This window comes from Pleurodeles waltl, chromosome 6 (assembly GCF_031143425.1).
Source record: "Pleurodeles waltl isolate 20211129_DDA chromosome 6, aPleWal1.hap1.20221129, whole genome shotgun sequence".
In the NCBI taxonomy this organism is placed as follows: domain Eukaryota; kingdom Metazoa; phylum Chordata; class Amphibia; order Caudata; family Salamandridae; genus Pleurodeles; species Pleurodeles waltl.
This window is the reverse complement of record NC_090445.1, coordinates 586,589,523-586,606,793: the sequence shown is the minus strand read 5'-3', so window position 1 is coordinate 586,606,793 and position 17,271 is coordinate 586,589,523. Positions and strand designations below refer to the sequence as shown.

The window sequence follows — 17,271 nt, the reverse complement described above, 5'->3', positions numbered from 1 at the left end:
CGGCAGGTCAAGCACTTAATATAAGCACCAAATGCTTAAAGAGTGAGGCAGCACTAAATATATATGTGGAGGGGGCACCTGCTAATGTACCCATAGGGCAAAGCCCTGCACCGTTTTTGCGCCCCATCGGGTGTTCTCTGGACAAACTTGGAGACTGCTAGGCCGGAACATGATGCACTTGTGACGACATGTTTGAAATGCAGAGCAAATCGCCCAAGCGCATGCGTGGCATCAGAAATAGAAGAAGAACTTTGTCCTCGGACTCCAGCGGTCTCTTGAAGGCATGCCGAAGTGCGCCGAAATCAGCCAAGTGGACTGCCTTGAAGCAAAGCTCGGCTTCCAGAAAAATTAATAGAATGCCCAAATCGTTCCGCGTATTATGCACAATCCGACTCCCCAAATGCTTAAAGCGGATTGCACGTAAGCGCAGACAGAATAGGTACAGGAACACGTTGGGTTCGAGTCCTGCTCCCGCTCCATGCTGCCAGTGAACAAATATACACACACAGTATAATACACTCAGAAAAGGAATGAAACACTTATCTCGGGCTGCAAGCAGCAAAGAAAGAGGAAGGACTTTGTTGCATGGGGCATATATATATATGTTCGGTGGCATGTGTAGCTGCAGATACACATGCTGTGCACATCCCGCCATCTGGTGTTGGGCTCGGAGTGTTACAAGTTGTTTTTCTTTGAAGAAGTCTTTTCGAGTCACGAGATCGAGGGACTCCTCCCATTTCGGCTCCATTGCGCATGGGCGTCAACTCCATCTTAGATTGTTTTTTTTCCGCCATCGGGTTCGGACGTGTTCCTTTTCGCTCTGTGTTTCGGGTCGGAAAGTTAGTTAGAATCTCTGAAAAATCGTCTGTATTGTTTGCGTTCGGTATCGGGTTAGTTATAACAGATCGACACCGACTTTTGAAGAGCTCCGGTGGCCCTTTGGGGTTTTTTTTTCGATTCCCCCCGTCGGGGCCTGGTTGGCCCGGCCCCGTGTCTCTTCAAGGCTGATGGAACGGACCCCATTCCGCTTCTGCCCAAAATGCCATAACAAGTATCCATATACAGATCAGCATCTGGTCTGTAACTTGTGTCTGTCTCCAGAGCAAAATGAGGATACCTGTGAAGCCTGTCGAGCGTTTCGGTCGAGGAAGACATTAAGAGACCGAAGAGCAAGAAGACTGCAGATGGCGTCGGCGCCGACAGGACAAGGGCGTTTCCAGGAGGAAGAAGAAAGCTTTTCCATCCATGAATCGGACTCGGACGAGCTCGATCCCGCAGAAACGCCGAAAACCGTGAGTAAGACGTCGAAACATAAAACTCACAAGAAGACAACAAAAGCCCAGGGGACGCCACCGCCAGCAGGCCATGGCTTAACCCGAAAAATAGGTGACCGATCATCGGCACCGAAAAAGGGCACGCTGGTGGCGAAGTCATCCGACTCCGGTCGAGATACCGCCACACAGCAATCTCGGGCTCGAGATAGTGGCTCCGAGCAGGTTCGGCACCGAGACAGTGGCACCGAAATGAGTCGGCACAGAGAGACCACGACGCCGAAAACAAAAAAAGGTTTCGTCTGAACCGAAAAAAGTAGCCGAAAAGGTTTTGATACAGAAACATCCGGCTTCAGAACCGAAATCAAGTTCCTACACAGAGGAACAAGGACTGTCCTCACAAATGAAAAAACATACATTTGGACAGGAATTAGAGGCAATGGAGCCGGACTACACCCAAAGACGGCTCCACCTCCAAAAAGAAACGGGAAAGATCAGCACTCTCCCTCCTATTAGGATGAAACCCAAACTTGCCTTCCAGGAGAAAGACAAGCAGCCACAGGCAAAGGTGGCTAAACAAGTAACCCCGCCACCATCTCCACAATGCTCTCCGCAACCATCACCGGTAGCCACTCCACCTATGATGCAATCCCCGACCCACACAGGGATGAGTCAAGATGACCCTGACGCATGGGACCTTTATGATGCACCAGTGTCAGATAATAGTCCTGACTGTTATCCAGCTAGACCGTCGCCACCAGAAGATAGTACAGCCTACGCACAAGTGGTGTCGAGGGCAGCGGCATTTCATGTCAGCCTACATGCAGAGCCCATTGAAGACGACTTCCTATTTAATACACTGTCGTCCACACACAGCCAGTACCAGAGTCTTCCCATGCTACCTGGGATGCTCAAACACTCCAAACAAGTGTTTCAGGAGCCTGTAAAAGGAAGGACCATTACTCCAAGAGTGGAGAAAAAATATAAACCGCCACCAACAGACCCCGTGTACATCACACAACAGCTAACACCGGACTCAGTTGTAGTAGGGGCAGCTCGCAAAAGAGCAAACTCACATACTTCAGGAGATGCACCACCTCCAGATAAGGAAAGTCGCAAATTCGACGCAGCAGGCAAAAGGTTGGCGGCACAGGCAGCAAACCAGTGGCGTATTGCAAATTCACAGGCTTTGTTGGCCAGATATGATAGGGCTCATTGGGACGAAATGCAACATTTAATAGAACATTTGCCCAAGGAGTTCCACAAAAGAGCACAGCAAGTCGTTGAAGAAGGACAGAGTATCTCCAACAATCAGATACGGTCAGCTATGGATGCTGCAGACACAGCTGCTAGAACTGTCAACACAGCAGTAACAATAAGAAGACATGCATGGCTGCGTACATCAGGATTTAAACCAGAAATACAGCAAGCTGTGCTCAATATGCCATTTAACGGACAGCAGTTGTTTGGGCTGGAGGTGGGCACTGCTATCGAAAAACTTAAGAAGGACACTGACACGGCCAAAGCCATGGGCAGAGGCACATTTCGAAAAACACAGTTTCGAGGGGGGTTTCAAGGGCAAAGCGCAGAACCCACGACCTCACAAACAAGGCCCACTTATCAGAGCCAATATCTGCGTGGAAGTTTTCAGGGACAATATAGAAGGGGACAGTTCCAAAAAAATAGAGGAAAGTTCCAAAGTCCCAAAACTCCTCAAAATAAACAGTGACTTACAAGTCACACATCCCCAACACATAACACCTGTGGGGGGGAGACTAAGCAAGTTTTACAAACATTGGGAGGAAATAACAACAGATACTTGGGTCCTAACAATTATCCAGCTTGGTTATTGCATAGAATTTCTCAAATTCCCTCCAAACGTCCCACCGAAAACACACAATATGTCAAAACAACATATTGATCTTCTAGGACTAGAAGTTCAGGCGTTGCCACAAAAAGAAGCAATAGAATTAGTACCAAACCAACAGAAAGGAACAGGAGTTTACTCTCTGTACTTTCTCATACCCAAAAAAGACAAGAGTCTGAGACCCATATTAGATCTCAGAACATTAAATACCTACATCAAATCAGATCACTTTCACATGGTGACATTACAAGACGTAATCCCACTGCTCAAACAAGACTACATGACAACACTAGACCTAAAGGATGCATATTTCCATATACCGATACATCCTTCACACAGAAAGTACCTAAGGTTTGTATACCAAGGGATACATTACCAATTCAAAGTGTTGCCATTCGGAATAACAACTGCGCCAAGAGTTTTTACAAAATGCCTAGCAGTCGTAGCTGCACATATCGGAAGGCAGCAAATACATGTGTTCCCGTACCTAGACGATTAGTTAATCAAAACAAACACGCTAGAACGGTGTTCACAATACACAAAGTATGTCATAGAAACCCTCCACAAACTAGGTTTCTCAATCAACTACACAAAGTCACACCTTCTGCCGCGTCAAACACAGCAATACTTAGGGGCGACAATCAACACAGCAAAAGGGATTGCCACGCCAAGCCCACAAAGGGTTCAGGCATTTCACAATGTAATACAGGCCATGTATCCAAATAAAAAAATACAAGTCAAAAAGGTAATGAAACTCCTAGGCATGATGTCCTCATGCATAGCCATTGTCCCAAACCAAGGTTGCACATGCGGCCCTTACAACAGTGCCTAGCATCACAGTGGTCACAGGCACAGGGTCAAATTCTAGATCTGGTGTTGGTAGACCGCCAAACATACACCTCGCTTCAATGGTGGAACAGTATAAATTTAAACCAGGGGCGGTCTTTCCAAGACCCAGTGCCACAATACGTAATAACAACAGATGCCTTCATGATAGGGTGGGGAGCACACCTCAATCAGTACAGCATCCAAGGACAATGGGACACTCACCAAAAACACTTTCACATAAATCACTTAGAACTATTGGCAGTATTTCTAGCGCTGAAAGCATTTCAACCCATAATAAGCTACAAACACATCCTTGTCAAAACAGACAACATGACAACGATGTATTACCTAAACAAACAGGGAGGCACACTCTCAACACAGTTGTGTCTCCTGGCACAGAAAATATGGCATTGGGCGATTCACAACCACATTCGCCTAATAGCACAATTTATTCCAGGAATTCAGAACCAGCTAGCGGACAATCTTTCTCTGGATCACCAACAGATCCACGAATGGGAGATTCACCCCCAAATACTGAATACTTACTTCCAAAGTTGGGGAACGCCACAAATAGATCTATTTGCAACAAAGGAAAACGCAAAATGCCAAAACTTCGCATCCAGGTACCCAAAAGATCAGTCTCAGGGCAATGCGTTATGGATGAGTTGGTCAGGGATATTTGCTTACGTTTTCCCCCTCTCCCACTCCTTCCATATCTAGTAAACAAGCTGAGTCAAAACAAACTCAAACTCATACTAATAGCACCAACATGGACAAGGCAACCTTGGTACACAACACTACTAGACCTCTCAGTAGTGCCTCATGTCAAGCTACCAAACATACCAGATCTGTTAACGCAACGCAACACAAACAACAGATCAGACACCCAAATCCAGCATCGCTGAATCTAGCAATCTGGCTCCTGAAGTCCTAGAGTTCGGACATTTAGACCTTATACAGGAATGTATGGAGGTCATAAAACAAGCTAGGAAACCTACCACTAGACATTGCTATGCAAATAAGTGGAAAAGATTTGTATATTACTGCCACAACAATCAAATTCAACCCTTACACGCATCTGCCAAAGACATCGTAGGATACTTACTACATTTGCAAAAATCAAAGCTAGCTTTCTCTTCCATTAAAATACATCTTACAGCAATTTCAGCTTACCTGCAAATTACGCACTCAACTTCTCTATTTAGAATACCAGTCATAAAAGCATTTATGGAAGGTCTAGAGAGAATTATACCACCAAGAACACCACCAGTTCCTTCATGGAACCTTAACATTGTCTTAACACGACTCATGGGTCCACCTTTTGAGCCCATGCACTCTTGTGAAATGCAATACTTAACATGGAAAGTTGCATTTTTAATTGCCATCACATCTTTAAGAAGAGTAAGTGAGATTCAAGCATTTACCATACAAGAACCATTTATTCAGATACACAAGCATAAAGTAGTTCTACGAACAAATCCTACATTTTTACCAAAAGTCATATCACCGTTCCACTTAAATCAAACTGTAGAATTACCAGTGTTCTTCCCACAGCCAGACTCTGTAGCGGAAAGAGCACTACATACATTGGACATCAAAAGAGCTTTAATGTACTACATTGACAGAACAAAACTAATTCACAAAACAATTATTTATTGCTTTCCAAAAACCTCATACAGGAAATCCAATTTCTAAGCAAAGCATTGCTTGATGGATAGTTAAGTGCATTCAAACCTGTTATCTTAAAGCTAAAAGAGAACTGCCTATTACACCAAAGGCACACTCAACTAGAAAGAAAGGTGCTACCATGGCCTTTCTAGGAAATATTCCAATGACAGAAATATATAAGGCAGCTACATGGTCTACGCCGCATACATTTACCAAACACTACTGTGTAGACATGCTAACAACACAGCAAGCCACAGTAGGCCAAGCAGTACTACGAACATTGTTTCAGACAACTTCAACTCCTACAAGCTGAACCACCGCTTTTGGGGAGATAACTGCTTACTAGTCTATGCACAGCATGTGTATCTGCAGCTACACATGCCACTGAACGGAAAATGTCACTTACCCAGTGTACATCTGTTCGTGGCATTAGTCGCTGCAGATTCACATGCGCCCACCCGCCTCCCCGGGAGCCTGTAGCCGTTTAGAAGTTGATCTTGAACATTTGTAAATTTGTAAATATATTACTTTAAACTTCATTATGTACATACGTATTCACTCCATTGCATGGGCACTATTACTAGCATATACAACCCCTACCTCACCCTCTGCGGGGGAAAACAATCTAAGATGGAGTCGACGCCCATGCGCAATGGAGCCGAAATGGGAGGAGTCCCTCGATCTCGTGACTCGAAAAGACTTCTTCGAAGAAAAACAACTTGTAACACTCCGAGCCCAACACCAGATGGCGGGATGTGCACAGCATGTGAATCTGCAGCGACTAATGCCACGAACAGATGTACACTGGGTAAGTGACATTTTCCGTATATATATATATATATATATATATATATATATATATATTATTTCTTCAACAGATGGACTGATAGCCATCTGACGGCTGCACCGATCCCATCACGTATCTCCCAAGTGTCGAAGTCAATTGAGTCCAAAGCGCTCGTATTTAGTTCATAAATTTATTTAGCTTATACAGGTAATTCAGAGTCCCGAATGAGAGGTCTATATATATATATATGTTCGATGGCATGTGTAGCTGCAGATACACATGCTGTGCACATCCTGCCATCTAGTGTTGGGCTCGGAGTGTTACAAGTTTTTTTTCTTCGAAGAAGTCTTTTCGAGTCACGAGATCGAGGGACTCCTCCCCTTTCGGCTCCATTGCGCATGGGCGTCGTCTCCATCTTAGATTGTTTTCTTTCCGCCATCGTGTTCGAACGTGTTCCTCTTCGCTCCATATTTCGGTTCGGAAAGTTAGTTAAATCTCGGAAAATTCGACGGTATTGTTTGCGTTCGGTATCGGGTTAGTAATAGCAGATCGACACCGAAGAAAAGAAGAGCTCCGGTAGCCCTTCGGGGCTTCCACTCCCCAGCGGGGCCTGGTCGGCCCGACAGCGTGCGTCTTCAAGGCTCATTGAACGGACCCCTTTCCGCTTCTGCCCCGAATGCCACAATAAGTATCCTTATACAGACCAGCATTTGGTCTGTAATTTGTGTTTGTCCCCCGAACACAAAGAGGATACCTGTGAGGCCTATCGGGCATTTTGGTCGAAGAAGACACTACAGGACCTGAGAGCTCGAACGCTTCAAATGGCGTCGACACCAGCAGGACACCACTACGCTGAAGAAGAGGAGACTTTCTCCATTCCTGATTCGGACTCTGACAAGGCCGAAAGTGAGCAGCCGGTGAGGCAACAAACCGTGAGTAAACCTGCCCCGTCCAAAACTCACACAAAGATAATGAAAGCCCAGGGGACGCCACCGCCGGCAGGCCATGGCTTAACCCGTAAGCACGGTGACCAACCATCTGCACCGAAAAAGGGCACACACGTGTCGAAGACATCCGACTCCGGTCGAGATACCGGCACAGAGTTTACTCGGCACCGAGATACTGGATACGACCAAACTCGGCACCGAGATATCGGCACTCCGAAACCGAAAAAGGTGGCTTCGGAGCCGCAAAAGACTGCGGAAAAGGTTCTGGTGCCGAAACACCCAGCCTCGGAGCCGAAATAGAGCTCCTATTCAGAAGAACAAGGCCTTTCATCACAACTACAAGGCCATAAATTTGGACAAGAATTAGAGATGGGAGAGCCAGACTACACGCAAAGAAGGCTCCATATTCAGAAGGACACAGGGAAAATAAGAACTCTTCCCCCAATTAAAATGAAACGGAAACTCGCTTTCCACGAAACAGAAAAACAGCCAAAAGCAAAAGAAACCACCACGTTTTTCACCACAGCACTCACCACAACTGTCACCAATTGCAACACCCCCAAAGATGCAATCACCAACGCACACAGGGATGACCCAGATGCATGGGATCTATATGACGCACCAGTATCTGACAATAGTCCTGATTGCTACCCGGCAAGACCATACCTACAAAAAGAGGCAATAGAACTAGTGCCCAACCATCCGAAAGGAACAGGCGTTTATTCCCTGTATTTTCTAATACCAAAAAAGGACAAAACACTGAGACCCATCTTAGATCTCGGAACACTAAACCTTTACATCAAATCAGATCATTTTCACATGGTAACACTTCAAGACATGATTCCCTTACTCAAACAACAAGACTACATGTCAACATTAGACCTCAAGGATGCTTACTTCCATATACCCATAAATCCTTTCCACAGGAAATACTTAAGGTTTGTAATCCAAGAAGTGCACTACCAATTCAAAGTGTTACCATTCGGGATAACAACCGCACCAAGGGTATTTACAAAATGCCTTGCAGTAGTAGCTCCACATATCAGAAAACAGCACATACACGTATTCCCGTACCTAGACGATTGGTTAATAAAAACCAGCACTCAGAAACAGTGCCTTCAACACACAAAATACGTCATAGAAACCCTTCACTAGCTAGGGTTCTCAATAAACTACCTAAAATCACACTTACAACCGTGTCAAATACAACAATACTTAGGAGCAACAATCAACACACAAAAAAGGATTGCCACTACAAGTCCACAAAGGGTACAAGCATTCCAAAACGTAGTACAAAGCATGCATCCAAATCAACAGTATCAAGTAAGGTTTGTGATGAAACTTATAGGCATGATGTCTTCATGCATAGCCATTGTCCCAAACGCAAGGTTACACATGCAGCCCTTACAACAGTGTCTAGCGACACAATGGACACAAGCACAGGGTCAACTTCAAGATCTGGTGTTGATAGACCGCCAAACACACTCCTCGCTTCAATGGTGGAATCCTAAAAATGTAAACCAGGGGCGGCCTTTCCAGGACCCAGTGCCTCAATACGTGATCACAACAGATGCTTCCATGGTAGGGTGGGGAGCACACCTCAACCAGCACAGCATCTAGGGACAATGGGACACACAACAAAGACAACTTCATATAAATCAACTAGAACTACTAGCAGTGTTTCTAGCATTGAAAGCTTTTCAACCGTTAATAGTCCACAAACACATTCTTGTCAAAACAGACAACATGACAACAATGTATTACCTAAACAAACAGGGAGGGACACACTCATCACAGCTGTGTCTCTTAGCACAAAAGATTTGGCATCAAAATCACATTCGCCTAATAGCACAATACATCCCAGGAATTCAAAACCAGTTGGCCAACAATCTCAGTCGAGATCACCAACAGATACACGAATGGGAACTTCATCCCCAGATACTGCAAACCTACTTTCAAAATTGGGGAACGCCGCAAATAGACCTATTCGCAACAAAAGAAAACACAAAATGCCAAAATTTCGCATCCAGGTACCCGCACCCTCACTCCAAGGGCAATGCGTTATGGATGAGTTGGTCAGGGATATTTGCTTACGCTTTTCCCCCTCTCCCACTCCTTCCGTATCTAGTAAACAAATTGAGTCAAAACAAACTCAAACTAATACTAGTAGCACCAACTTGGGCTCGCCAACCATGGTACACAACACTACTAGACCTGTCAGTAGTACCTCATATCAAGCTACCAAACAGACCAGATCTGTTAACTCAGCCCAAACAAGATCAGGCACCCGAATCCAGCATCTCGCAATCTAGCAATCTGGCTCCTGAAGTCTTAGAATTTGGACATCTAGACCTTACACAAGAATGTATGGAGGTCATTAAACAAGCTAGGAAACCTACTACAAGACATTGTTACGCAAATAAATGGAAACTATTTGTTTATTACTGTCATAATAATCAAATTCAACCTCTGCATGTGTCAACAGAAGACATTGTAAGCTACTTATTACACTTACAAAAATCTAAGCTAGCTTTTTCATCCATTAAAATACATCTCACAGCAATTTCTGCCTATCTGCAAATTACACATTCAACATCACTCTTTAGAATCCCAGTCATAAAAGCATTTATGGAGGGTCTAAAAAGAATCATTCCCCCAAGAACACCACCAGTTCCTTCATGGAATCTCAATATTGTATTAGCATGACTCATGGGTCCACCATTTGAACCCATGCACTCTTGTGAGATGCAATACTTAACATGGAAAGTCGCCTTCCTAATAGCTATCACATCTCTTAGAAGAGTAAGTGAAATACAAGCATTTACCATACTGGAACCCTTTATACAAATACACAAACATAAAGTGGTTCTACGCACTAATCCAAAATTTCTACCAAAAGTTATATCAACGTTCCACTCAAATCAAACTGTGGAACTCCCAGTATTTTTTTCCACAACCAGACTCTGTAGCTGAAAGAGCATTACATACATTAGACATCAAAAGGGCACTAATGTATTACATTGATAGAACCAAACAAGTTCGCAAAACAAAACAATTGTTTGTAGCTTTTCAAAAACCTCATGCAGGAAATCCAATATCCAAACAAGGCATTGCCAGATGGATAGTTAAATGTATTCAAACCTGTTATATAAAAGCAAAAAGAGAACTGCCTATTACACCATAGGCACACTCCACTAGAAAGAAAGGCGCCACCATGGCCTTTCTAGAAAATATACCAATGACTGAAATATGTAAGGCAGCCACATGGTCTACGCCTCATATATTCACTAAACATTACTGTGTGGATGTGTTAACAACACAACAGGCCACAGTAGGACAAGCAGTATTACGAACATTATTTCAAACAACTTCAACTCCTACAGGCTAAACCACCGCTTTTGAGGAGATAACTGCTTACTAGTCTATGCACAGCATGTGTATCTGCAACTACACATGCCATCGAACTGAAAATGTCACTACCCAGTGTACATCTTTGTGGCATGAGACGCTGCAGATTCACATGGCCCTCCCACCTCCCCGGTAGCCTGTAGCCGTTATAAGTTTATAGAAATAAACTTGTACATTTGTAAATTTGTATATATATATCACTTTTAAACACGATATGTACATACATACTTACTCCATTGCATGGGCACTATTACTATATACACAACTCCTACCTCACTCTCTGCGGGGAAAACAATCTAAGATGGAGTCGACGCCCTTGCGCAATGGAGCCGAAAGGGGAGGAGTCCCTCGATCTCGTGACTCGAAAAGACTTCTTCGAAGAAAAACAACTTGTAACACTCCGAGCCCAACACTAGATGGCAGGATAATGCACAGCATGTGAATCTGCAGCGTCTCATGCCACGAACAGATGTACACTGGGTAAGTGACATTTTCCATATATATGGTGATGTCATACGATTGGACAGTGATATGAAATACTGGGTATCTTGGGAGAAGTCGTTTTTTTGTGTTTAACGTGTTTCAGTAGCTGGTGTTTTCTGTGCAGTAAAGAGAAGCATAATCCTCACCCGGGTGCTTAAGCTTGAAGCCCTGCAGCACCAGGGGCTTGATGTCATTCAGGGACTGGAGTCTCAGCCACCCTACCTTTTCACAGTTGGTCACAGGGTGGGGTCTGCAAGCTTTTCTGGCCCCACCCCACCCCGTGACTAACTGTGAAAGGGTGGGGTTTCAGCGTGCAAGTGGGGGAAGCTGAGCTCTGGAGTGGTTAGTGTGCAGCGCAGGTTTCAATATCACGCTGTGAGGACTCCAGGATTAAGCTTCCCGCTCTGTGCTTTGAGAGCACCGCTATATCCTGACAGGACCGAGCAGGAGTGCGCGCACTGCATAGTCCAGTCAAACAGGTGAGCCTACTGCTCCATGCAGCAAGTGCTTGGCTTTCTGTCATCATGTGGAATTCGAGTGATGATCTTGTAAGAGCGCGGTCTCTATGTGCTCCTCCACAGCTGCGGTCTTTCCGGCCAAGGGGTGCGCTCTCTATCATGATGAGTCCTGGGAGTATCCACTTTTTGGAGCAGGCACAGTTTAAATGGAATAAAACTCGAAAGGGGACAAATATGGGCCGCGCAGATAGATATCACTCTTATGTATCGTACATACAAGATGCATATGAAAGTAGTGATAGATTAAAATGCTAGCTCACATAAACATTCCAGTTTATGCAAGTAAGCACTTTGGACATTGTACACTTTTGCCAGGCAGCTAGTGGCGGTTTAAGGAGGAGAAATCGCCGTGCGTTTTGTCTACATTCCAAAAATAATTACGAATGTAATTTTTTTTATTTCTTCACTGCCGCAGTGTAACACTGATCCCTGAAAGAAACATGTTGGGCAGAATAGCACACAAGTGCGATTTAGCACCGTTTTACACTAAGTATGGGTGCGCTGTTTTAGATCATTTTTGTGTCAGTGCTGTTGTTCAGGGTAATGTTTGAAAACGCAGAAAGCCGTTTTGTGTTCCATAAAACAACACAGCTCACCTGAAATCTTTTGCGGGCACCCTCAGTATATAACTCAATCATTGATCAACCAGTCTGTGCCCCGTAACCTCTAATAATGGTCTTAATGATGTTTGTAGTCATACATCTAGTTTCTACATGTGCTTAGAGACCCCAGACAGAGTTCCCAGACAATGTTTAAAGACCCATGGAAAGTAAACTCATAATATGCCTTAATTGATGTAGAAACGGAACCAAAAATATTTCTGTTCCAGAAGGGCATATTGTCGTTGAGAAATGCCTTATACTGAAACAATTCTGCAGTGGGAACTGAGCAGTAGTTATGCTTGTTGTTGTGCTTCACTGCAATGGGCCTTCTTCAAAGGGTGATGGCTCTTGAAAAATAAGAGAAACTTTCCTTATATTTTCATGTGTACCACAAAAAGCACATATGTCTGTGTTGATTGCTCATACTCCAGGTTGAGCTTGTTGAGGCCTGTGCTATATGGAAAGGATTTCTTGTCCACAGTAATGTATAAAGCTTTTTCTAAAGTGTAATATCCAAGTGTCCATTTTGTCTGTTAAGTGTGCTCATTATCTTTCTCAGCTTAGAGCATTCCTGGATGAGCATTTTCATGTCATGCACCCTTTATAAAATGCGCAAAAGTTCTTATTTGTAACTTGTTGGTGGTGAGCTCACTCCAAAGTAAAAGTATCTAATTACATCCTCCTAAAGAAAAATAGATTCCACTTTAAACTAATGCTAGCAAAACTATTTTAACATTAAATAAAAAAGAAAGTTCTCACTCACTTTTGTGACACAGTTTTTGAATGTTTTGCAGCATTTGTTCCCACCTACTCCCTTTGTAATCAGTTGCAGCTAGTTGGAGGGATATGGGGTGGGAGCCAACAAAAATAAAATATAATAATAATAAAAAAATTTACCTGTTTAGCAGCACCACCGCACCACTCCTCAGCTGCAGACACAGGCTCCCAGACTGCCTTGCATCCAATCCTAACACTGTTTTAATGCTGCTGGCAGCAAGACAGCTGTGGTAGGATTGGACGGAGCACCCTGGCTGAGTGCTCCAAGGCAGAGTTGAGAGCCTCTGCCTGCTCTCTCTAATCCGGCACTGCATTGCAGGGTTGGACAGAGCTTAGTGCACATATATGTTAGCCCAGCCCGAGACAGCCAGCCAAACATACAAGCGCACTGAGGGGGGAGTGCCATGCACTCCCCCTCTGTCCCTGAAATGCGTGTGGCCCCACCCCTTTCACAGTAAAAACATAACAAATGTAGTTTATTATGTTTTTACTGTAAAAGTTTTGCAGCTGCTACTGACAGGGGGGCAGCGCTCCTCGGCCATAGCGGAGGAACCGTCCCTGTTTGTAATGCTCCAGTGGGACCTCAATCTGGTATTTAATTTCCTTACATGTTCTCCTTTTGAGCCCCTGCCTAGCTGCCCTCTGCAGCTTTTGACACCAACCAGGAGAGTCACTGAAATTCAGGATCTGTAGGTCCAGCCTACATACACCAGCTTATCCCCTGACAAACTGGTTCTTCGGACGCGTGCCTCTTTTCTTTTGAAGGTGGTCACAGTGGCCAGAGCATCACTCTGCTTGCCTTCTATGCTCCAGTACATACGTCCAAGGAGGAGGAGGAGCTGGATTTTTGAAACCCAAGAGAGCTCTGTCATTTTATATGGAACGCAGCCAAGATTGCTGGGTGGATGATCAGCTCTTCATTGGGTTCACTAGGGTGAGGAAGGGCAAGGCTGTGTAGAAACAAACCATTTATCTACATAAAATCTGCTATGCAGTGGCAAAGAAGCAACCTCCTTGAGGGCTTGTGGGCTCACTGCACCAGGGCCAAGGCTGTCACTATTGTGTTAGCTCGTGGGGTACTTGACTTGGACATCTCCCAAGCTTCCACATGTACTTACCGCCATACGTTCCACAAAGCACTACTGCTTGGACTATCAGGTCCGTCATGATGGGCACTCCTGGACGTTTTGGTCTAAGCCAGTTTGCAGGCCCACCTGTGGGAAGGTATGGCTTGAGTATCTATTCTAAAGTGAGGAGTCTGAGGTTAGAAGTCTCTACCAGAAGTCAGAAGAACAAGTTACTTACCTCTGGTAAAGCCTTTTATGGTAGAGGCTCTATTTAACTGCAGATTCCTCACCGATGCTCCTATCCCCACTCTTCTTTGAACTAGGCTCTTTTTCCCCAAAAGATCCCTTTAGAGTCTGCACAATAGTCAAACAGCTGCATTGGTTTTTACATGGCTCATTGTTTTTGGCACTGAACTAGCCACAAAATAAACTGGTGTCAGGGCACAGGCGTAGTGCCTATGTAGGCACTGCAACATCACTTCCGATGCATGCAACCTACCAATGCGCAGAGGTACTGCTCTAGATTTCCCAGGTCTAGTCTGGCACCTGGGGAATATGTTAAGGTGAGGAATCTGTGGTTAGTCTCTACCAGAAAAAGCATTACCAAAGGTAAATAACTTGTTTCTCTGCAGGCAAAGATCCTCAAATACAGCTCACCCACAGCCAACATTATACATTGTTCCCTGTAGGTAGTCCACATTCATTCCAGTGCTTCTACAACGTTCCTTCCAAATAGCCCACAAGTATTCCTTCACTGTTCCCTATATTTCCACAGACTGTGTCATTGATTGTCATCTCTCACACTGTTGTCACTCCTCGACTTGGGTGTAGTCTGGAAATCATTTGACCTGTCTACAATTCTAACTTTCAGCTGCACCTCCGACTAATCTTCAGAAAGCTGTGGAGGGAGCTACTCTACCGCCTGCAGCTTCTACCGCAATGCAGCCAGCAGAAACAGCAGTGCACTTATCACAGCCGGTAATATTTCGACCTCTTTCATATATCTGGTGCATGTCATATTATAAGCTCTAAAATCCCCATCTCTTTAAAGGAGAAATTAGGTCTTATAGAAATTGGGATGTAAACAGTGTGTTGTTGTGTTCCTTTTGCAGTCTTAGCACTGCCACTCTCCCGTCTTCTCCCTCATTCAGCTCAATGTTGCGCTGTACTGATTCCAGTACTACTGGACCTTCAAGGTACTTAGGTTTTGGTGATATTGCTGCTATTCCACCTCAGCTCTGCCAGTGCACCTGAGTTCTGGACATGAGCGTTTCTAGCATTGTAGTACTAAAGCATATCTACTGGTTTGTCATTGCACTTTACCGAGACGCATGGCTCTTGCTTTTATCGTATTCAAATTTGCAGTTTTATACTAATGGGCCTCCGTGTTAGCCTGCAGTATTCCACTCTAGCTGAGTAGTGAAATCCCCCAAAGTAACATTACAACACATTTCTGACCTTGGTTTAAAGGGCCCAATTCCTTTCCACCTTCAAAAAATGTTGCAGGGGAGTGACCCTTGACCCTGCTTTCAGGCAGGTCGCTCCTTTGCACCTCGTGCCGGTTGCCGCCGCTCCAGGCTTCCTCCTCACTTTCCAGGCTTCCTCACTTTATTTTTTTTATCAATATCCCCGCTGCTGCGTCCCTGTGGCCCCGCCCCCCTCCCTTGTCCTCAATTCCTTTTCCCGCCGCTGCATCCCTGCGGCCCACCCCCACTCGCCCATTCTCCGACCTGCACCCACTTCCCAGCTGCCCCTCCCTCCCACCTCCCCTCATATGGCAGCCGCTGCGTGGTGAAAGGAACGACCCTTGACCCTGCTTTCAGGCAGGTTGCTCCCCTGCACTTTGCCGGTTGCCGCTGCTCCAGGCTTCTTCCTCACTTTATTTTTTTGATCAATATCCCTGCCGCTGCATCCCTGCAGCCCCAACCCCTCCCTCTTCCTCGATTCCTTTTCCCGCCCCTGTGGCCCCACCCCCCACACTCCCATTTGCCGACCCGCTCCCACCTCCCCCTCCGTCCCACCTCCCTTCATATGGCAGCCGCCGTGTGGCTGCACAGCGGGCGTGCCAAAGGCGTGCCTAAGGCAAGCCCGTCTGCGCCCAGACCGCACCCAGCACCCGGACCCCTGTTCCCCAAGACCGCCATGTCAACCAACGCCACTACACCGCCAGCACCCTCCTCGCACTCAACACCGGACTAACACACGCCTGCTTCCTGGCCTCCCCTCAGCACACCCAGGGACCCTTCACCTGCCGGAACTGCAGCTTCTTCAGTCTCCAAGTCGCCAAACCACCCGCCAAGACAGACCGCAACTACCTCCGGTGCATCCTACTAAACACCCGTTCCGCACGCAAGCACACCGTTGAACTCTGGGACCTACTTAACACCTCCACCCCGGACGTCGCCTTCCTGACGGAGACCTGGATGAACGCCTCCTCGGCCCCAGACATCACCATAGCCATTCCAGATGGCTACAAGATCACCCGCAGGGATCGCACCAACGGAGTCGGAGGCGGGATCGCCATCGTCCACAAGAACACCATCAGGGTCACGACCTGCACCACCGACACCCTCAGCACTGCCGAACACCTGCACTTCCAGCTCCACACCAACCCCAACACCACCCTCCGAGGAACTCTCATCTACAGACTCCCCGGGCCACGGCCTCAGTTCTGCAACTCCATCACCAACCTCGTCCGCAGGCACGCCCTAGCCTCCACCGACTACATCCTCCTCGGCGACCTGAACTTTCACCTGGAGAATAACAACAACCCCAACTCCACCACCCTAATTGACAACCTCGCCACACTAGGACTCAGACAAATCGTCACTACTCCAACACACTCCGCCGGCCACACGCTGGACCCCGTCTTCTCCGCTAGCCCCCACATCACCTTCAGCCACACCACCAAACTCCCATGGACCGACCACCGCTGCATCCACTTCACCTTCCGTAAACCCACCGTGCACCACCACACCCATCCGATCCCCTGCCGCAACTGGAGCAAAGTCAGCCAAGACCAGCTGAACAGCAGTCTCGCCAGAAAAC

At 46.0% G+C, this 17,271-nt stretch overlaps 1 protein-coding gene across 3 annotated transcripts in view; it reads left to right on the top strand.

Moving 5' to 3' along the window:
* The window catches only part of BLTP3A (bridge-like lipid transfer protein family member 3A), a 286,049-nt gene that overhangs the window by 261,549 nt on the left and 7,229 nt on the right, over positions 1-17,271 (top strand). For all 3 annotated transcript variants that reach the window (XM_069238827.1, XM_069238826.1, XM_069238825.1), the window contains exon 20: positions 15,095-15,201. In XM_069238827.1, the coding sequence (XP_069094928.1) occupies positions 15,095-15,201 (107 nt within the window). The remainder of the gene's footprint in view (positions 1-15,094; positions 15,202-17,271) is intronic.